The sequence below is a fragment of the Mytilus edulis genome, chromosome 1, assembly GCF_963676685.1.
Source record: "Mytilus edulis chromosome 1, xbMytEdul2.2, whole genome shotgun sequence".
In the NCBI taxonomy this organism is placed as follows: Eukaryota; Metazoa; Mollusca; class Bivalvia; order Mytilida; family Mytilidae; genus Mytilus; species Mytilus edulis.
The window spans coordinates 37164081-37189439 of NC_092344.1; the positions used below are offsets into that span (position 1 = coordinate 37164081).

At 32.6% G+C, this 25359-nt stretch overlaps 1 protein-coding gene across 4 annotated transcripts in view; it reads right to left on the reverse strand.

Annotated features, from left to right (window-relative positions):
* Positions 1 to 24902, reverse strand: part of LOC139482064 (SLIT-ROBO Rho GTPase-activating protein 3-like) — an 80088-nt gene extending 55186 nt beyond the window's left edge. For 2 of the 4 annotated variants that reach the window (XM_071265767.1, XM_071265744.1), the window contains exon 1: positions 20890 to 21147. In XM_071265767.1, coding sequence (XP_071121868.1) covers positions 20890 to 20947 — 58 coding nt within the window. In that variant the 5' untranslated portion in view covers positions 20948 to 21147. Of the gene's footprint in view, positions 1 to 20889; positions 21148 to 24527 lie in introns of those variants that run through there. The other 2 variants (XM_071265760.1, XM_071265729.1) reach the window with 2 other exon arrangements.
* Positions 24903 to 25359: the final 457 nt, after the last annotated feature.

A 25359-nucleotide genomic window follows, 5' to 3' on the forward strand; every position in this document is an offset into this window, starting at 1 on the left:
CGCATGCTATTTAGTTGAATAACTAAGTTACCTGATTAGAGCAGTGTAAAATTGATAAAATTTTAATTTGCAAAGGCAGAAGAAGATAATGTAAATTTTTCCACTTAATTGGCTCACATGAGGAGCATCATGTAATATCAAACATTGTTTTAAACATTAAACAACAATAATAAAGTCCAAAGTACAAACAATTTGAACGAAATAGGCATGGATTATTTCCCTTTTTATTACATTATTTCTGGCTGTTCATTTTTTGCTTGATAATATTTAATTTACATTTTGCTAGGCTGATTTAGTTTGTACTAGACTGTAAATTCAGAAATTATTGTGAGGTTTGTATTATTGCAAATAATGAGACAGGGTGGGTATCGCAATTATAATAATTTATATACATGTTTAGATTTATCAAATAAATTAAGATTTGTTAATAATTTGATAATTTGTTGGCATTTGTAACCTAACTGCAAAACGCAACAAGGATCAGTACTACATGGCAAGGTGGGTAAAAGATGAGCATGGTACCGTACTTGTATATACATGTAAATACACAATAGTAATCAGGTTTAATATTTCATGCAAAAAATGCACATAGAACAAAGAACTATGATGATATAGACATTCTAATAAGAAATGAACCTCACCGTCTTATTCTTATATGTACAGGTATATTTCATTTTTATTTTCTTAAGACTTTGGTTACACAAAAGTTACAAAGCATGTTTCTTTGGTCATATTGAACATATTTAAACAAAAAGCCAAGACAAACTTTCTGTAAAAGCTAATTAAACTTGCTTCAGTGTTATTTTTCATAACTTCATTGTATGAAGTATAAACTTGTATATAAAAATTACATTAATTTGTTAAATCAAATACAACCCATAAAATCTGTTAAAAGTGAGCTTTTAATTATTTCTCTAAATACTCAGGATACTTCAATTATAGATTTTAAACATGATTATGTAAACAACTTAAAATACATATTAAACTTAACTTAATTGATATTAGTAGTAAACTAAAAAGGATATTCATAGGTTAACGGAAGGGAGTATTAGTTTGTTTCAGTGAAATTTTCAAAATTGAAAAAAGACAAAGATCACCACTGTTGCCTGAATAAATAATTTCAAATCATAATAATTAACTATAGGTTAGTAGTGACAGAGTCCAGAGGTGCCTGCTTGATTATACAAGTTAACACTGATGGAACATTAGATTTAAATATAGCTTAATTTAAACCCACAGAAAGCAGAAATTCTCTGACGCACCAATAACTCATCTAAAAACTCCAAAAGGTTTAAAACTAAAGAGCTAAAACAATGGTACATTTGAACAGGGATGGCCAAGTTGAACAAAGTTTACTACATTGACCGTGACTTTCAATGAATTTAAAATGTCATTCGATTTCTTCCTTGTACCTGGCACACTTTCAAGTAGTAGTGAATAATCATGCCAAGTTTTATTACCTAAGGCCAAGGGTTTAAGTTAGAAAGCGGAAAGGATTTGTGATGGACAAATATAATATCGGACAGGCAGGCATATTACTGTAGGCCTTCCATTGATTAAACAGGACACCAGCTACCAACCTTAGCTGGTCTATTGCATTTAGTTTGAAACCCTAACTTACAAAATTGTTTTTAATTATTTTAACCTAAAGCCTAAGCTTTGTGTCAATAATGCTTCTATCAATGGAAAAACGAGTTAAAGCTTATTGTTAAATCTTCTTCAATAAATTGGTTTTGTATAAATATTTAAAAATCTTTAAAAAAAATACATTTCACCAACAACTTTTTAATTTTTTAAAACATATCCTATTTCTTTTCAAGAGCAGCATTTAAGAACATTTTTTATGTTCCACATTTTTGTCTATAGACTATGTCCTTGTGTCTAGTCCAATATTTTTATCAAGAAATAAATATTTCTTAGTTTTCCCTACTTAAGATTTGTTTTTAAGAATCACTGGAAACAAACCTTGAACTTTATTGTATAGTATGTCGTTGCACTGTTACAACATATGTAGTGTCAAACTTCAAGTGTTATATAATTTATAAAATATGAAGGGGTACTTCCCTCAAGTGAGATACATGTACATAATGTTGGTTGTGATGGCAGATTTCAGATAGCTTCTGTTATACATTGAATCATAAGTTTTTAGAGCTTGATATATTATATAATAATATGTGTCTCCAAGACTGTCTCCCTATGGTTGAATACTGTACATGAAAGTTTTCCTCTATATATATGGGCTATTGGTACTTTACGGAACGGAACGGAACGGAACGGAACGGAAAAGAATTTCATTTAAGGTATCCAAAGGGGGCATTTATCAAAATTTCGAAAAATCTTTAAAACAAAACAAACTTTAAAATTTCTGTGTTTTACGGGTTTTCCATATACAAATAACACAAATGTATACTAAATCTCATCTTCACAGGTGAAATGTGTAATAATGTATAACATCGGGAAATACTCTGTAGATGAATATGTCGGATTGTCCTGATAAATTATCATGAAATTAACGCATTTGCAAGTCATGCATTATGATATCTAGACTGACCTCACGTCGTCCTTGATTAGAGACAGTGATCAAGTTGAATCTGATTTAAACTTATTAATTTATTTTTCCGTTCCGTTCCGTTCCGCAAAGTACCAATTGCTCTGAGGAATTGGTATTTAACGGAAAAAACGGAAACAGACATCTTTAATGTAATTAAAGCTGTATGATAACAAAAATTGTCTGACACCTCTTTTTGCATGAGTGGTATGTGTTTTAGATAGCATTTTCGACTTGATCAATAATAATAAATTTAACACAAAGGCAGGTTACACAAAAAGTCTTTCGCCTTCCATCGGTAATTATATTTTAAAAAAAGAGGCCTTCAACAGCCCGTTCCGACGATGATTAGAGACAGTGATCAAGTTGAATCTGATTTAAACTTATTAATTTATTTTTCCGTTCCGTTCCGTTCCGCAAAGTACCAATTGCTCTGAGGAATTGGTATTTAACGGAAAAAACGGAAACAGACATCTTTAATGTAATTAAAGCTGTATGATAACAAAAATTGTCTGACACCTCTTTTTGCATGAGTGGTATGTGTTTTAGATAGCATTTTCGACTTGATCAATAATACAAAATTTAACACAAAGGCAGGTTACACAAAAAGTCTTTCTCCTTCCATCGGTAATTATATTTTAAAAAAGAGGCCTTCAACAGCCCGTTCCGACGATGATTAGAGACAGTGATCAAGTTGAATCTGATTTAAACTTTTTAATTTATTTTTCCGTTCCGTTCCGTTCCGCAAAGTACCAATTGCTCTGAGGAATTGGTATTTAACGGAAAAAACGGAAACAGACATCTTTAATGTAATAAAAGCAGTATGATAACAAAAATTGTCTGACACTCTTTTTGCATGAGTGGTATGTGTTTTAGATAGCATTTTCGACTTGATCAATAATAAAAAATTTAACACAGAGGCAGGTTACACAAAAAGTCTTTCTCCTTCCATCGGTAATTATATTTTAAAAAAGAGGCCTTCAACAGCCCGTTCCGACGATGATTAGAGACAGTGATCAAGTTGAATCTGATTTAAACTTTTTAATTTATTTTTCCGTTCCGTTCCGTTCCGCAAAGTACCAATTGCTCTGAGGAATTGGTATTTAACGGAAAAAACGGAAACAGACATCTTTAATGTAATTAAAGCAGTATGATAACAAAAATTGTCTGACACCTCTTTTTGCATGAGTGGTATGTGTTTTAGATAGCATTTTCGACTTGATCAATAATACAAAATTTAACACAAAGGCAGGTTACACAAAAAGTCTTTCTCCTTCCATCGGTAATTATATTTTAAAAAGAGGCCTTCAACAGCCCGTTCCGACGATGATTAGAGACAGTGATCAAGTTGAATCTGATTTAAACTTTTTAATTTATTTTTCCGTTCCGTTCCGTTCCGCAAAGTACCAATTGCTCTGAGGAATTGGTATTTAACGGAAAAAAACGGAAACAGACATCTTTAATGTAATTAAAGCAGTATGATAACAAAAATTGTCTGACACCTCTTTTTGCATGAGTGGTATGTGTTTTAGATAGCATTTTCGACTTGATCAATAATACAAAATTTAACACAAAGGCAGGTTACACAAAAAGTCTTTCTCCTTCCATCGGTAATTATATTTTAAAAAAGAGGCCTTCAACAGCCCGTTCCGACGATGATTAGAGACAGTGATCAAGTTGAATCTGATTTAAACTTTTTAATTTATTTTTCCGTTCCGTTCCGTTCCGCAAAGTACCAATTGCTCTGAGGAATTGGTATTTAACGGAAAAAACGGAAACAGACATCTTTAATGTAATAAAAGCAGTATGATAACAAAAATTGTCTGACACTCTTTTTGCATGAGTGGTATGTGTTTTAGATAGCATTTTCGACTTGATCAATAATAAAAAATTTAACACAGAGGCAGGTTACACAAAAAGTCTTTCTCCTTCCATCGGTAATTATATTTTAAAAAAGAGGCCTTCAACAGCCCGTTCCGACGATGATTAGAGACAGTGATCAAGTTGAATCTGATTTAAACTTTTTAATTTATTTTTCCGTTCCGTTCCGTTCCGCAAAGTACCAATTGCTCTGAGGAATTGGTATTTAACGGAAAAAACGGAAACAGACATCTTTAATGTAATTAAAGCAGTATGATAACAAAAATTGTCTGACACCTCTTTTTGCATGAGTGGTATGTGTTTTAGATAGCATTTTCGACTTGATCAATAATACAAAATTTAACACAAAGGCAGGTTACACAAAAAGTCTTTCTCCTTCCATCGGTAATTATATTTTAAAAAAGAGGCCTTCAACAGCCCGTTCCGACGATGATTAGAGACAGTGATCAAGTTGAATCTGATTTAAACTTTTTAATTTATTTTTCCGTTCCGTTCCGTTCCGCAAAGTACCAATTGCTCTGAGGAATTGGTATTTAACGGAAAAAACGGAAACAGACATCTTTAATGTAATTAAAGCAGTATGATAACAAAAATTGTCTGACACCTCTTTTTGCATGAGTGGTATGTGTTTTAGATAGCATTTTCGACTTGATCAATAATACAAAATTTAACACAAAGGCAGGTTACACAAAAAGTCTTTCTCCTTCCATCGGTAATTATATTTTAAAAAAGAGGCCTTCAACAGCCCGTTCCGACGATGATTAGAGACAGTGATCAAGTTGAATCTGATTTAAACTTTTTAATTTATTTTTCCGTTCCGTTCCGTTCCGCAAAGTACCAATTGCTCTGAGGAATTGGTATTTAACGGAAAAAACGGAAACAGACATCTTTAATGTAATAAAAGCAGTATGATAACAAAAATTGTCTGACACTCTTTTTGCATGAGTGGTATGTGTTTTAGATAGCATTTTCGACTTGATCAATAATAAAAAATTTAACACAGAGGCAGGTTACACAAAAAGTCTTTCTCCTTCCATCGGTAATTATATTTTAAAAAAGAGGCCTTCAACAGCCCGTTCCGACGATGATTAGAGACAGTGATCAAGTTGAATCTGATTTAAACTTTTTAATTTATTTTTCCGTTCCGTTCCGTTCCGCAAAGTACCAATTGCTCTGAGGAATTGGTATTTAACGGAAAAAACGGAAACAGACATCTTTAATGTAATTAAAGCAGTATGATAACAAAAATTGTCTGACACCTCTTTTTGCATGAGTGGTATGTGTTTTAGATAGCATTTTCGACTTGATCAATAATACAAAATTTAACACAAAGGCAGGTTACACAAAAAGTCTTTCTCCTTCCATCGGTAATTATATTTTAAAAAGAGGCCTTCAACAGCCCGTTCCGACGATGATTAGAGACAGTGATCAAGTTGAATCTGATTTAAACTTTTTAATTTATTTTTCCGTTCCGTTCCGTTCCGCAAAGTACCAATTGCTCTGAGGAATTGGTATTTAACGGAAAAAACGGAAACAGACATCTTTAATGTAATAAAAGCAGTATGATAACAAAAATTGTCTGACACCTCTTTTTGCATGAGTGGTATGTGTTTTAGATAGCATTTTCGACTTGATCAATAATACAAAATTTAACACAAAGGCAGGTTACACAAAAAGTCTTTCTCCTTCCATCGGTAATTATATTTTAAAAAAGAGGCCTTCAACAGCCCGTTCCGACGATGATTAGAGACAGTGATCAAGTTGAATCTGATTTAAACTTTTTAATTTATTTTTCCGTTCCGTTCCGTTCCGCAAAGTACCAATTGCTCTGAGGAATTGGTATTTAACGGAAAAAACGGAAACAGACATCTTTAATGTAATTAAAGCAGTATGATAACAAAAATTGTCTGACACCTCTTTTTGCATGAGTGGTATGTGTTTTAGATAGCATTTTCGACTTGATCAATAATACAAAATTTAACACAAAGGCAGGTTACACAAAAAGTCTTTCTCCTTCCATCGGTAATTATATTTTAAAAAAGAGGCCTTCAACAGCCCGTTCCGACGATGATTAGAGACAGTGATCAAGTTGAATCTGATTTAAACTTTTTAATTTTTTTTTCCGTTCCGTTCCGTTCCGCAAAGTACCAATTGCTCTGAGGAATTGGTATTTAACGGAAAAAACGGAAACAGACATCTTTAATGTAATTAAAGCAGTATGATAACAAAAATTGTCTGACACCTCTTTTTGCATGAGTGGTATGTGTTTTAGATAGCATTTTCGACTTGATCAATAATACAAAATTTAACACAAAGGCAGGTTACACAAAAAGTCTTTCTCCTTCCATCGGTAATTATATTTTAAAAAAGAGGCCTTTAACAGCCCGTTCCGACGATGATTAGAGACAGTGATCAAGTTGAATCTGATTTAAACTTTTTAATTTATTTTTCCGTTCCGTTCCGTTCCGCAAAGTACCAATTGCTCTGAGGAATTGGTATTTAACGGAATCAACGGAAACAGACATCTATAATTTAATAAAAAGCAGTATGATATAGCATTTCGACTGGATCAATATTTAAATAAACAGCTGCGCCATGAGCGCATGATACGCCCGTCGTCTTGTGAAAAAACATAAATCTTTTTTGAATAACACAGGGTTGTACAGGATGTCATGCTTAGTATATCCTGACTCATTCCTTATTCCCGCTCAATAGGAAGATTGTACAAGATGTATTTGGAAACCCGACGCAACATTAGCCTGTTAAGTTTTAAGCAATAGAGATACAGCGCAACATGTGAAAAAAAACCTCTTTTTTTACAAAATCTCAATAACTCGAAAATATAAAAATGAATCATCACCAAAAAGTATACAGATCTTTAGATTAATATAACAAAGAAGTGTGTAAAGTTTTAAGCAATAATCATAAATCGTTTTTGAGATATGGTGCGACATGTAAACCCCCCCTTTTTTTTTACAAAATACTCAATAACTCAAAAATGACATTTTGAATCATCACCAAAAAGTATACAGATATATTAAGATTAATATAACTAAGAAGCCTTTGAAGTTTTAAGCCATAATCAAGAATCGTTTTTGAGATGCGGTGCGACATGTGAAAAAAACACACCCCTGTTTTAGTTACAAAGTGCCATAACTCAAAAAGTTGTAATCTTATTTTCACAAAAAAGTATACAGATCATTTGACCATCATAAGAAACAACTATGTTAAGTTTCAAAAAATTTGGATAAGTCGTTCTCAAGTTACGGTGCGACATGTTTACACCAGACAGACGGACAGACGGACGGACGGACGGACGGACGGACACTGGACATTTGTATACCATAATACGTCCCGTCAAAATTGACGGACGTATAAAAAATAACACAAAGACAGGTTAGACAAAAGGTCTTTCTACTTCCATTGGTAATTATAAATTAAAAAAGGGGCCTTCCGAAGATGATAAGAAACAGTGATCCCCATTTCCATTCTCCATTTTTTATTAGAAACAAGGTCTCATAAATATTAAAACATATGTTTAAAATATATCTTCATAAAAATATGAGCACTAAACACTGGTTTACACTATAATAAAAAAATGTTTGCAAATTGTTAAAACATTTTCGGATTTATCAAAGCACTATAAAAAATGGTAACTCCTTAAAAGTCATAAAACCACAATAATAACTGCTGTTAATCAAAGTATTTATAAAAACTAAAAGTCTGTTCTGTTACAAAACCTATAGGCAAAGGTCTTACTATAATATCAGCGGGAAATTTCGGTTCTAGAGGTGCATTCCGTATTTAATCTGCAGGGGCGGATGCAGGAATTTTCGAAAGAGGGGGTGCTAACCCAGGTAACCCAGGGCAAAGGGGGGGGGGGGTGCAAAACATATGTCCCGATACAAATGCATTGATCGGCAAAAATAAAGGGGGGGTGCGCACCCCCGGAACCCCCCCCCCCCTGGATCCGCCACTGAATCTGTTTTTTTTCTCCTATCTCCTGATGACAGCTGGTGTGTCCGTAGATATTGTTTAAATTTTCTATATTTTCACTTTTTAATTAGTTTACCTGCACAATGGCGCAGAAGCAATATTTATTTTTTGGCGCAAATGAAAAACTACAACTTTTAAGAATTGGCGCAAAAGCAATGCGTACTTAAATATCAATCAAATTTGACCGTGCCCACAAAACGATTGTTCAAATTACGAATAGTTTCAGCTTAAAATCCATGGCACTCTAAAATGTAGATTTTTTAAATCACATAAATTCCATATCGATATACGTATATTTGGATCTATGCAATATGTTTATCTGGACATCAGCATGCTAGCTGTAATGACTCCCATCTATTCTTTGCGGGCATTAAATAATGGACTTCATTAAAGATAACCGTTTTATTTATTGTCATATAATCCACTCTATTAACACAATGTAGCATGAATAACAAAGGTATGCTGGTGTTCAATGAATGATTACAAATGATGACAGGTAAGTATAACTCCAAACTAAACGTGAACATCAAACGGTAAAAAGCTGAAAGAACAAATAAAAACTCAATATAAAACCTATCAATCAAAAAGATTTGCCAAAACATACAAAAATACAAAGTTGGCTATGACACTAATTGTGTTCCATACATTCACATAAAAAATACAAGTATTAACAATATATCAAGTTTGTAACATAACTGTGAGTCAAAACTGGTGTGTTCAGCTTTTAATGTGTTGAAAACTCGACAAGTATCAAACATTATGTATGCAAATTATGACACGAATTGCTTTCCATACTTTAAAAATAACGAAATGAGGGGGGTGCTATGAATCATACAAAAATTACCAAAAAGGGTATTTGAATGTTTATAGAACATTTTTATAGTGTAAATGTTGTATCTGTGTGTTTACAAGTAATAACAAACGGTTGTGAAACAATAAAACAAATAATCTGGTGAAGTGGCATATTTGTCATCATTGTCATTTATCCAACGTTTTATACGTCATCAAAACACAATACATGTTATATATGTTTACAATAAACAGTTCTTTAAATTGTCAATATGCTATAAACGTACACTGTGCCGGAATCTGGCAGATATATCAATAAATGATGCTGAATCATCAACGTGAGCATGTAAATAAGGGGAAATTACAAAAGAGGGGAAAGTAACAAAGAAGATAGTAAATGTAAGTCAACTTTCGGAAACATCATGAAATAATTACGGACGAGTCAGTACACTAGCTTAGTTCCGTCATTTCAATAACATGGATGGCAATATGTTTGATTGATCTAACCATACGTTAACCAGTGTCCTTTGAATACAGTGATCATGCATGATGTGAACATTTTTTTCTATAGACATAGGTAGATTTGATTAATCCAAATAATATAGGTATAAAGCATACCGGTGTCCATGCAATTCATAATGCAATACAACAATATATAGAAATAAATTATGTTTTTTTTATGAAATGTATGTGCTTATGCAACATTATCAAACTGCTGTAATGCATTAGTTATAAACTTTGAAAGAACCGATTACTTTTCATTCGTTTTTAAACTCAAATGTACTTAAATAGCACATTTTAAACCGTAAGAAATTGGTTTATCTCTCGAAAAAACCTGAACTGTTCTCGAAAAAACCCGAACTGCTCTCGAAAAAACTTGAACAGATGGAAATGAATATACCCTTAAAATTGCCTTTTAATTACAATAACTAAAACTTTTGTTATAGCATATGTAAATGTAAGGATATAAAGACATCATGTGTGCATGCTCTTTGAAATTTGCATTGGTATGTGTATAGAAATTGCTTTTTTCTATATTTTGGCATAAAAGCATTATTAGGCCAAATCAAACTTTTTTAACTGCAAAGTATGTATGGTTGGCAACATCCTTTCATCACAAATACTTACTTAACTTGTTTGATCTTGTAAATTTAGTTTAAGCATTTATTTTACGTGTTACAGGAAAACATGTCTGTTTGTTTACATTTTTAGTCATAATCTCTCGAAAAAAACTGGACGCTCTCGAAAAAACCCGATCTCAACCGGACACTATACCTACGGTGGTAATACTGATACGTATTATTACATATCAGTAAAAAAAATCTACAAACAGTATGTTAATAAAGAGTTATGAAGTAAAATGTACATGGGACAAAATCACAAAAAATACATAGAATAATACAAATTATCAATGAACAGGTGTTATATGTCAGTTTGGTATGGTCAAGACGTTTGGTAAAGATAACATCCTTTTAAGAGAGTTATCTCGCCTTAACCAGTTATGGGGTTTTTCGTATTGCGGATTGCATTCCGTATTTGTATGATATGTTAGTTGATTTGTTCTCTTGATTTATTGTTACCATTCCATGTAGATGTGTTTTTGAAGAATAGAATTTATTAACTTGAATATTCGTTTATTATCTATGCCAGAAAGGAGCATTAAACAGGGCTTTACTTGACAGTGGATGTAGAGTCTGCAACAAAAAACGAATCATAGTATATTTTTAGCATTCTTTTAAACACATACAGTAGACGACTTTAGTTTTAATACCGATTTTGCCGCAAATACTAATATTCTCTTAGAAATCAAAGACGGTTACTTCGAAGTCGATAATAGGGCTATCTTAACTAGTTATCGTAAGTGTATACTAAGATAGCCGTTAAATTGTTAAGATAACCCACGAGGGGATTGCAGATACTCTCTTATCACCATCGTAATCTTCTTGTAAAGCGTTTTCTCTTAAATGAAACTTAAGATAGGTTTTCATGATACAGGGGCCCGCGGTAACAAGAAACTTCTCTTAAAGTCTTCGTAAGTCATAGTTTACGATTACACAAAGAATGCATTAAGGGTCCTTTTAAGAGTGTATCAAAAAGCATTCTATTTTCGTTCTTTTCTTTCCCATAACTTCGTTTGATAAAACCCTTAAAACATTCTTAGTCTAAGCGCACTTATTAATTTTCGGACTTATCCGACAACGTTTTCTTTGAAATTCTTTGATTTACATGTTAGTTTGTCCCGAAAAAATCAAGTGAAATGTTTGTATCGTAGGGCTATCATGACTAGCAGTGACACGGACAGTGAATTAAATGTATGCAATTACTTTTGCAAATAATCTTACATGTTTTCAATTTGTTTCTTAATCCGTTATAAATCAAGAGGACTTGAGCGGCCAAGCAATACACGTACAGTTTCATTCCCTGACATTCCTCATGTGTAAGATAAAGGTCATTTTCATTCTAAGATAGGTTGATGTGTGGGTAGAACCACACTTACATTAAAATGTTTTTTTCACAAGACGACGGGCGTATCATGCGCTCATGGCGCAGCTGTTTATTTAAATATTGATCCAGTCGAAATGCTATCTAAAACACTTACCACTCATTCAAAAAAGAAGGGTCTGACTTGTTTTTATCATACTGCTTTTATTACATTATAGATGTCTGTTTCCGTTGATTCCGTTAAATACCAATTCCTCAGAGCAATTGGTACTTTGCGGAACGGAACGGAACGGAAAAATAAATTAAAAAGTTTAAATCAGATTCAACTTGATCACTGTCTCTAATCATCGTCGGAACGGGCTGTTGAAGGCCTCTTTTTTAAAATATAATTACCGATGGAAGGAGAAAGACTTTTTGTGTAACCTGCCTTTGTGTTAAATTTTGTATTATTGATCAAGTCGAAAATGCTATCTAAAACACATACCACTCATGCAAAAAGAGGTGTCAGACAATTTTTGTTATCATACTGCTTTAATTACATTAAAGATGTCTGTTTCCGTTTTTTCCGTTAAATACCAATTCCTCAGAGCAATTGGTACTTTGCGGAACGGAACGGAACGGAAAAATAAATTAAAAAGTTTAAATCAGATTCAACTTGATCACTGTCTCTAATCATCGTCGGAACGGGCTGTTGAAGGCCTCTTTTTTAAAATATAATTACCGATGGAAGGAGAAAGACTTTTTGTGTAACCTGCCTTTGTGTTAAATTTTGTATTATTGATCAAGTCGAAAATGCTATCTAAAACACATACCACTCATGCAAAAAGAGGTGTCAGACAATTTTTGTTATCATACTGCTTTTATTACATTAAAGATGTCTGTTTCCGTTTTTTCCGTTAAATACCAATTCCTCAGAGCAATTGGTACTTTGCGGAACGGAACGGAACGGAAAAATAAATTAAAAAGTTTAAATCAGATTCAACTTGATCACTGTCTCTAATCATCGTCGGAACGGGCTGTTGAAGGCCTCTTTTTAAAATATAATTACCGATGGAAGGAGAAAGACTTTTTGTGTAACCTGCCTTTGTGTTAAATTTTGTATTATTGATCAAGTCGAAAATGCTATCTAAAACACATACCACTCATGCAAAAAGAGGTGTCAGACAATTTTTGTTATCATACTGCTTTAATTACATTAAAGATGTCTGTTTCCGTTTTTTCCGTTAAATACCAATTCCTCAGAGCAATTGGTACTTTGCGGAACGGAACGGAACGGAAAAATAAATTAAAAAGTTTAAATCAGATTCAACTTGATCACTGTCTCTAATCATCGTCGGAACGGGCTGTTGAAGGCCTCTTTTTTAAAATATAATTACCGATGGAAGGAGAAAGACTTTTTGTGTAACCTGCCTCTGTGTTAAATTTTTTATTATTGATCAAGTCGAAAATGCTATCTAAAACACATACCACTCATGCAAAAAGAGTGTCAGACAATTTTTGTTATCATACTGCTTTTATTACATTAAAGATGTCTGTTTCCGTTTTTTCCGTTAAATACCAATTCCTCAGAGCAATTGGTACTTTGCGGAACGGAACGGAACGGAAAAATAAATTAAAAAGTTTAAATCAGATTCAACTTGATCACTGTCTCTAATCATCGTCGGAACGGGCTGTTGAAGGCCTCTTTTTTAAAATATAATTACCGATGGAAGGAGAAAGACTTTTTGTGTAACCTGCCTTTGTGTTAAATTTTGTATTATTGATCAAGTCGAAAATGCTATCTAAAACACATACCACTCATGCAAAAAGAGGTGTCAGACAATTTTTGTTATCATACAGCTTTAATTACATTAAAGATGTCTGTTTCCGTTTTTTCCGTTAAATACCAATTCCTCAGAGCAATTGGTACTTTGCGGAACGGAACGGAACGGAAAAATAAATTAATAAGTTTAAATCAGATTCAACTTGATCACTGTCTCTAATCAAGGACGACGTGAGGTCAGTCTAGATATCATAATGCATGACTTGCAAATGCGTTAATTTCATGATAATTTATCAGGACAATCCGACATATTCATCTACAGAGTATTTCCCGATGTTATACATTATTACAAATTTCACCTGTGAAGATGAGATTTAGTATACATTTGTGTTATTTGTATATGGAAAACCCGTAAAACACAGAAATTTTAAAGTTTGTTTTGTTTTAAAGATTTTTCGAAATTTTGATAAATGCCCCCTTTGGATACCTTAAATGAAATTCTTTTCCGTTCCGTTCCGTTCCGTTCCGTTCCGTAAAGTACCAATAGCCATATATATGTTTGTTAATTGTGTCTTTGGGATACATGTACCAATATCTCGTTGGCAGTCATAATTATATCACATCTTTAATTCATTTACAATGTACATGTACAAGTTAAATTACATTACACCTTAACATGTTTAGAACAAGAAAAATCTAATTGTCAAGCCTGGTTGGGTTTAAATGGAATGTGATTGCAATGTACAGGAGTCATTAAGAATTTTATTATTCCTGGTACTCTACTGGATAAACAAAAACACCAGAATGAGCATTATCAGGGAATCCAATGAACTCCAAACTTAAGTAAGGGAAGGGTTAATTGACAAAGCTATTAAACATGTCCATCTTTGCATCATAAATCTAATCAGGGATAAGTTTCCAACTCCATGTCCATCATCAGTAGATGTCAAAATTCTGGAAGAAAATCTGCTGGTTTTCACTTTCATTTTCATTGCAAAATACTAATCTGCCATCAGCACAAATATGCAACATTTTGGTATTCAAAACATCCAAACACCACTTTTCAAGAAATCTACCATTAAGATTTTGTTCTTCACTACTAATAAGATACATGTATTCTTCACTAATACTAAAAAGTCTTGATTAGAGCTTCGCATTATGGTCTAGATCCTTGCCTTTGAAGTTGTTGAAGACTATGCTGACATTTTTTTTTTGCTGTGTTGTGTTTTTTTTTTTATCTATTATCTACTTCTATTCACACTGTACATAAATAAATGATGATATGTATATAAAACAGGTGCTCTAGTCTCTTTAGTATAACTTTTTAAAACAATAAGACAGCTGGAAGCCTTGTAAATTCCAATCTAACAATTACATCTTTGTCAAAATATTTTAACAAATACCTCACCTGAATATGATTTATGTCAGTTTTAATAACACAAAACTTTCAATATCTAGGGGTATACATAAGTGCTAAGGGTATAAATACATTTTTGGTAATGAATTTTCTGTTAATAAAATATCTTAACCTATTATAGCTTGCAGCTCCCTAAGAAAAATGACAGACATTAAATAATAACCGTTTTGGTCAGAATCATAACTATGGGAAGTTTGAACAGAATGCTGGCAATACTATGGGACGTTTTGGTCAGAATGGATATCATGGGACTGTGCTACTACATTTTGTGCATATTAAATGAGCATGCAACTCATTTAAAACTGTCAAAGTGGGCAACCAGGAACAATATTTGTGATTGACGGATAAATGATTCTGAAGTGGTTTTATATATGAATAAGAGTTACTGTAGACTTTGTAATTAAAATTTTAAGTTAAGATATTTGTGATATCAAGACCTTCACATTTTTAAACAGTGTTTTTATACATTCAACCATGTGAAAGATACCATACAAATAGTAAGTAATAAAAGACCAGCACCATAGAAGAATTCAAAAGATATACATTGTATTAAATTCATTTATCAAAAAAAGTTTCCCAAACTAAGCCATTTTTTTTACACTCTAAAAAGGGGGGGATGACATAAAATTAGTAATTTTCATCACCTTATGTTTAACCTGCACATTTTTACAACAAACATCAAATAGGAAATGTACTGTAATGTTATCAAATGTACAAAGGATGTAGTTATGAAATATAAGTGTAAATACTTAAAGATTAAATAGGTTTTACATTCTTAACCTTTATAATTCAAGTACCTTCAAATATGTTATGTTGCACATACATGAATATAATAGGTCATTTCTTTCCCTTTTCTCTACCACAATGGTATAAACCAAAATGGTACACACAGAAACATAGACCAAAAAAATTGAGCATTGCCTTTTTCTAACCTAATAAAGTGCCCTGCCCTCCACTGGCATCCTGCCTCTATTAGTTTCTAGCTGTAGCACTGCCACTGATACATTGTTGGGTGACCTCTCAATCAGGAAGTCAAGTTCCAGTAAACCTGTATTGTTGGGTTAATGTTATGCTGTGACACAGTATATGTGTGTGTGTCATGGAAGTTTTTCATATTTTTTCCCTTATCTACATGTACATGAACATAAATTAATAAGTTACTGTAGTAAAGCACTTTATTTAACATAATTAGGCTCCTTAACAACAGGAAAATCAAAATATGCATACATGTAATAGTAAGTGCATAGTTTTAGTACATGTAGTTTGTCAGTGTACAGATCTAGAGCTAAACTCCATAAACTAATCAGAGAGAAAAATCTTAATTATAGATGATCATAGATAGTACAATGTAATTATTAGTAAAGAAAGAAGTGTTATTTTCATTGATAACAGGTCTTGGGCAAGACTCAAGAAGGTTTCCCATGACACCATTAAATTGTAATTGTTTGCACCATGTCCTTCCTAATAAATCTAAATAGAACACAACTAAAAAAGAATGAATAAAAAATTAGGAAAATCCAAAATCAATGACTTTAGCTCAGCTGTTTTAATAGAATTCATCAACGTTTTAATAGAATTCATCAACTTAATTGCAAACTCTATCCAAAATCCATTCTACTGAACAAGGTACCAGAAAAAAAGCACTTTTACCTGTATATAGTTACAATTGGAAAGTGTCAGATTGTCATTAAAATCTCTTATTCCTTCTGTTGTATCTAAAAAATGTGCAGTAACTATAATTAAAATCTCCACCTTTCAATGCCAACAGAGTAATTTCCACTTAATAAAAAGACTTGCAGAAATGTTAAATGTTTATTGACATTACAGGTAATAGATTGATGTGGATATATACAATACCAACTACTTTAGTTTGTTCATATTTGTATCTCCCATCTTCATTCATATCATTTATATTATAGAAAACTTACACTAGGCAAACATTAGCGATATCAGATTTATCAGAGAGATTTTTCATTTTAAAAATTGTATATAATATAAAACTCCATACAACACTACTAATGACTACATAATAAATAAGTTTCATTTCAAATTTCTACATACGACTGTAGTTTTTTTAATATGTATAATTAGTTTGATATAAGAGTTTAATAAAAGTGTAAAGCAAAGTTCCCAAAGGGGCAATAAAGAGTCATATCCAAGAAAAAGAAAACAAGAACAATCAAAGAAAGTTCAAACAATACACATGCAGAAACTTGATAACTGATGACTTATCTCTCCCATCATGTGTTTAGGTGCTTTGGAAGAATATTATATTCTACAGAACTACTAACACTACTAACCACAATTGTGTTTGTGCTCAGAGTCAGTTGCATTCTGTGAGTCATAACTTTGGAAAACAAGAATGTGTCCATAATACACAGATGCCCCACTCCACTATCATTTTCTATGTTCAGTGGACCGTGAAATTGGGGTGAAACCTCTACTTTGGCATTAAAAATAGAAAGATCATATCATAGGAAACATGTGAAATAAGTTTTAAGTTGATTGGACTTCAACTTGATCAAAAACTACCTTGACCAAAAACTTTAATCTGAAGCAGGACAGATGGACAAACGAACAGATGGACTATATCTGACATACTACATGTATAAATCACATTACATACCTATATCATCTTATTTTGCAGTTGTAGTTGTACAAATATACATTTTTGTACATGTAAGTAATGGACAATGTACATGCTGCTATAGCATTTATAGTTGCACATGTACTCAGCTTTTGAGCCCAAGAGCCTGAAGCTCAGTTTTTTGAAAATTTTAGGTGGATGCTGTTGGCTTGTTTAGAAAATTTTACAAGCATGAAAGCAATTTTACAACCCAGTGCCATCTATAGGCCTTGTGATTAAGCGTAAAGACTGTACTACAGTTAAGTAGATCATCACAAATCAATATAGGGCAAAATTGATGTGTGTATAATATAACTTTATTGCAAATGGAAACCCTGACAGGTTATGTAATCCATACACATCAAATAGATTGTACACTAATTATTATAATTATATTATACTAAAAATGATAAAAGCAATTGGTTCCTTAAACTTTCTGCATCAATGCATCCGAAATGTTACCACAAAAATGATTCACAAAATACTGAAATGTTGCCAAATCTAAGTAGACATAATTTGTCTAACAACTGTTAAAATGTTGTTTTATTACAGTAATACATCAATTTCTTTTGTTTCATGAGTAACTTCATTATAAATGCTGAATAGAATACTTACATTATAATCATTGATAATACAACTGTAATTGGAAATAAATTGTTGGAACAAATTGACCACACAACAACATAACTATTTCTTTGAATTGGTGACCATGATATAATACATTGTATAATATAAACCAGATTAAATGAATATTTCCCCAAGTATAGAAATTATTTTAAACAAATTACATGTAGTGAAATATGGGTATGCAACTTTTTGAGTATGTCAATTTATTTCTCATTTCTAAGAATAAGCTTTTGTTTTGTAGGTTGTACATGTACATTTGTACATCTACATGTGCAGTATACATGTTGACTCAGGGCCAATTACATTGTAGTCTATCAATTGATGACGTTCGTTCTATGCATGAATAATAATGATATAATAAATCATATCTTTAAACTTTTACACTTTTTAAATTCTTAAAATTGTAAAAGTATCATTAATATAAGTTAATAAAATTCCAATCAGCTGAATTTTTTTTAATTCCAAATACCTTTCTTTGCAATTTTGAAAATATATATTAACCTTTTCTGATTCATAACAATTAATCTTCCAAAGAAAACAATTAACCTTCTAGAACAGACATCTACATACTTTGTACATCAAAACCATTGTTTCGATGTATTAACTACTGTAAAGCAAGATATTATTGAAAGATTTTCACTAATGCCTTATTATGCGAATAGAATAATGCCACTTGGTGACCAAAAGTCAATGATTCAATAGAATATGCATTTTGATCTAAATGGATACATTTGTACATTGATATACTAATTAAGTCTTAGTGAGTCAGCTTTACTAGAAAAAGCAATAATTGATCTTGCAATTTTTTCCATCCTTCAAAAGTTGCAATATTACATGGCATTAATTACATTGTACATGCAATAATTTGTAAATTTACAGTTTTCAAATATTTCCCCCTAATTCCAAAACATCAAAGTTAATCCAACAGTATAATGTTTTATAATCTTGACTAAAATCACCATATCATCAACGAGTAGAACTTAGCAGTACACATACGATCACATACAAATTCTGTCAGCTAATATAATGCATGACTACGGTTAAATCTCAGAGATTTGTAAAACTTTAATTTCAAATTAAAAGTTTCAAGTCTTCATTCTATATCTCATATAATTTTCCTCCTTATAATGGTGTTTAGTTCATTTTGCACCTTTTTTTATAATTCAAATTGTAAGCTAATTTAATTTTGTGATGCTTGTTTAATATATCATTGTAGTTAAACACCATTTCTACTCTAAGCAGTTTTGTCTTTATTTTTGGTACAGATGTGAGTTATTTAATCACATTTGTACATGTACATGTACTTCATCAATTCAGATCCTGCTTCTTGTTTAGTGAGAATCCGGTATTCCGCTTCTTGTTGCCATAATAGTGCATGTAATTTCCTGTGTCCTGCCAGCCTTCGTTTCCTGTTTCACACTTAATATTCAACTAACATGTGTGACGCTTAAAAAAATCCTTAATGAGACCCCCTTCATGAAGTTACAAATGTAGTATTCATATATCATATACTTGTTTCCTACACTACAGTCTAAATGGTCAGACTTTTATTTTAGTGGCATTGCCCATACTTCAAACTTATAAACACCTTAATTCCTTCTACGCTGTAAAGCAGTACTTATACAAAAAATAAAATTAAGGATCTGTGAAATCAACTTTGGATTTCCAACTAAAAATTGAAATTGGGCACTTTCAGCAGTTCATGTACAATGTAAATAGATGCTAATGCAAAACAAGCAGGACAGACTCAATTGAGGATGACAATCTGTACTCCAATATGCTCACCATGTTTGGCAAATTTAATACCATGTTTAGAGACTATCAAACCAAATGTAAATCTGATCTTTTTAATATGGACAAACTTATATATACATTACTATGTACTGAAATAATAGCAGATGCTACATGTACATTATCACAGATAGCGATATTTTAAAAATTCAAACACAATCTTTGGCAGATGCAGATAATATGATTACAGTGGCAGTATTCCTGGGGTTGAAATGTCCCCATTCAAATGCATTGATCGTCCAAAAAAAAAGGGGGGTGGCAGTATTCCTGGGGTTGGAATGTCCCCATTCAAATGCATTGATCATCCAAAAAAGGGGGTTCCAACCACCAGAACCCTCCCCCTGGATCTGCCATTGGTCTTCTAATTAGTCAAAAATATCTCTGAATTAAATGAGGGGGGATAGGACCTTTATCGGGACTTCGGGATCGGGCGTTTTTAAGCTCGGGATTTCGGGATTGACCCTTTCGGGATCCGGGAATCATTTTTCTCGGATTTCGGGACGTCGGGATTTACTTTATTTAAATTCGGGACCTCGGGAATTCGTTTTTTTAAGTCCGGGATTTCGGGATCAGGACCCCTCCTATCCCCCCTCTTAAATGTAAAATTGAAAAAAAAAAACATTTTAAAATATAATGTACAATGCAGTAACTTAAGAAATACATACATACTCAAAAAAACATTTATCTTGTATTAAGTTGACTGCTTTGAATACACTTTAGGGAATACAATCCTAGGAGATTAGGAAATCACTGGCTATAAAGTGGACAATATTTTAGTCCTAAGGGGTTAAGCGAGGTCAAACTCTACCTAACTAAGGAAATAGATCAGGATGTTAGAAGTGTCAGTTCTAAGAGGATTGTGTATCATCTACATCGTAAATCAATTCATCTTAAGTGTATATCAGACCGTTTGAACAAATGATCGGAAAACCGTTATCGGATTTAATGATTCTGACAGACGAAATCATTGTTTTGACAGACGAGCATCTAAAATGTAAACAATGACTTACCTCGCATTTGGTTATCGAATTCATTTGAAATTTCTCTTTCTCTCTTCTTCTCTGACATTTTTAAATCGTATTCTTCAATTCACAAATTAGTTTTTAAGGTAAACAAATCACATATTGATCACTTAGTCAAAATATTTAGCCCATCCGAAGAATCGTCTTAGGGTCAAAGTAGGGTAACAGGAAGTCTCGTGATGCAATCGAGAACAAAACGAGAAGCACTTTGCATACTGTTTTTACCGTATTTCTTCTATTAAAAACACCACATACTAGAAAAACTTTAATAGGTTTACAGAGAAAAACAATGTCAATTTTCTGAATCAGTTAATATACACACATGTGTTGATTGAATCATTGAATGTATGTAAATAAAAAAAAGTTTTTGAATTATAAGTATTTAAAGTCGATGAAAAGGGAGAAAAAGAGCTAAAAATTTAAAGTCAGCTAACTTCATTGTGCTTGGCTTAAAATGAGACATTTTCATATAATTATATCGATAGTATAATATTACCAGGGCTTATAATTAAGACTGTCTACAGTGTTTTGAGGTCTAGCTTGTCTTTTAATGGGGTTTCTTTTCCTTTTCCAGACCATGTCTTCACCGTGTTGCATGTTGTCTGGTTTTTTTTCGACTTATGATGGTTTATCTGCCCTCTTACCGAAAATTTGCTCCTTCTTCCTCATTCGACTGTAATGTGCTAACGCATTGTGCACCTGGGCTTCATAATAGATCATAATATATATAAGAGACATGTGTCTATAATATATGTATACAGTGGCGGAGCCATAAATTTACCGTGATAAGTGCATGGGGGCCCACTGACTGACCTAAGAGGGGGGCCGCTCCAGTCATGCTTCAATGATTCCCTATATAAGCAACCAAATTTTATCCCAAAAAGGGGGCCCGGGGCCCTGCCCCCCCCCCTAAATCCGCCTCTGGTATATTATGAGACTAATATCCCTCACATAATGTATATGGCTTATATGGGACATTTAGATAGTTATAGTAGTCTCAGGTATAGTGAACTTTGCAGTTAGTGCACAGTTGTAGGTTTAATTGACCCTTTTGGCATTCCGCAGTTTAAAATCTTGCTTCAGTCCTTTGTCATCTATAGTTTAATGGTTGAGACTACCATAACATTCAATATTCTGCGACTCCGTCATGTTTATGATTACAAGGGAGATTAGTCCGCTGATTAAGTAAGATATGGGATATGTCATCGTCAAAATGACTTTCAATGGATTCTATGTGTAATTTTTTGGCAGTAAAGAGACCAAAAGACACAGTAGGCCTACTCAATAACCCGAAACGGAATGACAAACATAATGAAATGGCCTATTAGTATAGTATATGCGAATAATAAGCAATGGGTATACTTGTACTTTTGTGGGACTATCTACGAATATGATAGAATAAATTAATAGAAATACCAACAAACAGGTCTTCACACTGAGATATACAAATTACTCTATGATTTGTCGGTTTTTTTCATGGTGTACATATCAAGTGTAATTTCACTAAAACATTAGATCGAATATTGGTATTATCATCCATATCTTCAGTCCTATTTAGCTCACCAGGCCCTTAATACCCGAAGTGAGTTTCTCATCACTTGGCGGCCGTCGCCGTAAACTTTACAAAAAATCTTCTCCGCTGAAACTACATGACCAAATTTATCAAAACTTGGCCACAATCACTCATATAGTTTGAAAAGATGATTTCAAGCGCCTGCCAACCAAGACGACAGACATGTCGAGAAATAGAACATAGGGGTAAAATCCAAGTTTTGTCCATTTTTTTAAAAACCTATATGAATAGAAAAATCATAGTCAGTCTCGCATTTGAGCTCTATAACAATTATTCACATACGTCAAAACTGTCAGACGACTTCTTATACGGGAGTTGCTGCCTTTAATTAAATGACAATTTTTACCCTTTCTTTTTTTTTGTCATTTTTGCCTATTATCTTGAAACCAATAATGGATAAGGAGAAACTTTAACCTGCAGTAGTGGTCAGCAAAATAAGTTCTACACATAATAAGATGGAAAATGGAAATGGAGAAAGTGTCAAAGAGACAACAACCCGACCAGAGAGCAGACAACAGCCGTAGGCCACCAATGGGTCATCAATGCAGCGAGAAACTCCCGCCCCGGAGGCGTGAATGTCTTACATGGTCGACTCTTTATTAGAGTAATTGTCCTTTGATGACGATTTTACATTTTTTTGCTTTAAAAAAATGCCCAACCTTAACAGTTATAACAGATACTAGTAGATAGAAACTTAAATAAGCAAATTTAATCAACAAGACAAAATCTACCATTAGGATGGATGCAGGAAATCGTCCGACGACTTCTTATTGGAGCTCACTATTGTCATTTAATGAAGGTTGTTACCATGTTTTGCCTAAATGTTAAAATTAAAATAGATCAATAGACACTTTAAATCTCAAAAATTATGTATCAGCAAGACAAGAAAGACTAATAGGTCACGCCAATAACTCTTTATATGATGATTGGCCTTAAACAAGGATATATTTACCCTCTTTTTAAGCAAAAAACTAAAGAAGATAGAGAGAATTTAACAGAATAAATTATTGCCATCCAAGATCAACAAAACACAGATTATAATCATTAATTCTATTCTCGTCTAAAATGTTGGAGAGTGTCCTTTGTACCATCATATTACGGGGTTTTTGTTTATTCGCCATGAATGATAACTTGAACATACAGAAAAGACGCGATAGGCCCTATACGTATCTCGGACGATTCGAAAACGAAAAATATTTGGCTAAGATAACTAAAATATAACAACTATAGATGCAGTTCATATCTAAAGCATAGGTGACTCGTTCTTAAACTAGTTTTAATATGTAATACAAGAAATGTATTCTTTTGGTAAGTCTTTTTCTTGTAACAGATAAATTACATGTTTTAAGATTTAAAAAAAACAACATATTGCAATGTCGTGTAACTGGCAAACAACAGACACAGACTCACACGTTTTTTCACAGATTGAAGATTAATATTAATAACATATTTTCCATGCAAATATTTTTATTCAAATGAAACAATTTCAGCATTAATTCGACTAAAACAGTTTAATGTCGATTTAATTACATGGATTTTCTATTGTCTTCGTTTCATCTGGCCTATGCACTTTATTCCTGTTTTAGTCAGTCTCTCTTGCTGCTTGAACGGTCAAACACTTTCCATCGATTAGATGCAAGTATGAATAAATGAAACGGAAATCTATCACGGGTCAATTTCGGTTGAAAAAAATGAACTCTGAGTCATATCGATTGAAGATGACCATAGAATAAATCCAGTTGATTTAAGGGAGGATCATAAGCTCAATTCATAGACATTTTTACATTCACATATATATGTTATACATATTTAAGGTTTACTAGTATAAGCAATGCATAATGTATTTTTCTTTTTCTCAAAATCTCGTATCCGCAACTGTGTAATCGACAGTTCATACACCAACAGAACAGGGCAATAGTAATGCTAACCGAATTATATATAGACTGTCTAACCTACATACAAATAAATTCGAATTCCGTAGATCAATAGCATGAATATAGAACAGCACAATGACAATTTGATATCTCCAAAGAAAATGTAAAGACTTTCTTACCTTTGCAGTTTAATTCAAATTCATGATCGATTTCTCTCTCCCTCTCTCTGTCTTTTTTATCCACTTTCATGTTATTGGTCAAATATAAACACAATTAATGTCCATGTCAAATATGTACCATAGTCAAAACATGATCATAAACCCACGTTATTGTATACCGAAAGGTGTATTATAGATATGTATTTCCCCCATAAGGACACATCTGCTGTTTATAATCGTACAAGCGATAAATATACTATTTCGGCCTATAAGGAAGTTACCAAATAATAATGTCCCGATTATCAAGTTACAGGAACGAGTTTGAGGTATAAATTTGAAATGTAGACGACATTTTTCCTTCCATCCTCTTAACGGTCAGGATATCTACATGTATATAACTCATGACAGAAACGTATGTACAAAGCAACCTCAAATTAAGGTTAAGGGAAAGTAAGTTCATTGAAAATAAAGTTAGAATAAGCCCCGGTGATAATAGAAAAAAGGATTGTATTTAAAAAAGAAATATTTCAGAGCTTAAGTAACTATTTATTTTTAAGCATGACACATAACTAAGCAGAATTGGATAGCATATATACATATAGCTTTTAAATCCCTTATTTTACCTTGTTTTCAATAACTGACTTTATAGACAATCAAAGGAAGTGTTATTCTGTCTCAATATACTGTCATAAAGAGATTATACAATTTCTAGGAAAACGATTTGTGGGTTGGTATTGTATTTAAAATACAAGGCTAGTGATTAATCATTCCATGTATGCACCAAATATAGCTATTGCTATTATATCTTAGAAACAGACGAAACCAGAAAAAAACGTTGGTCTATTGACCATAA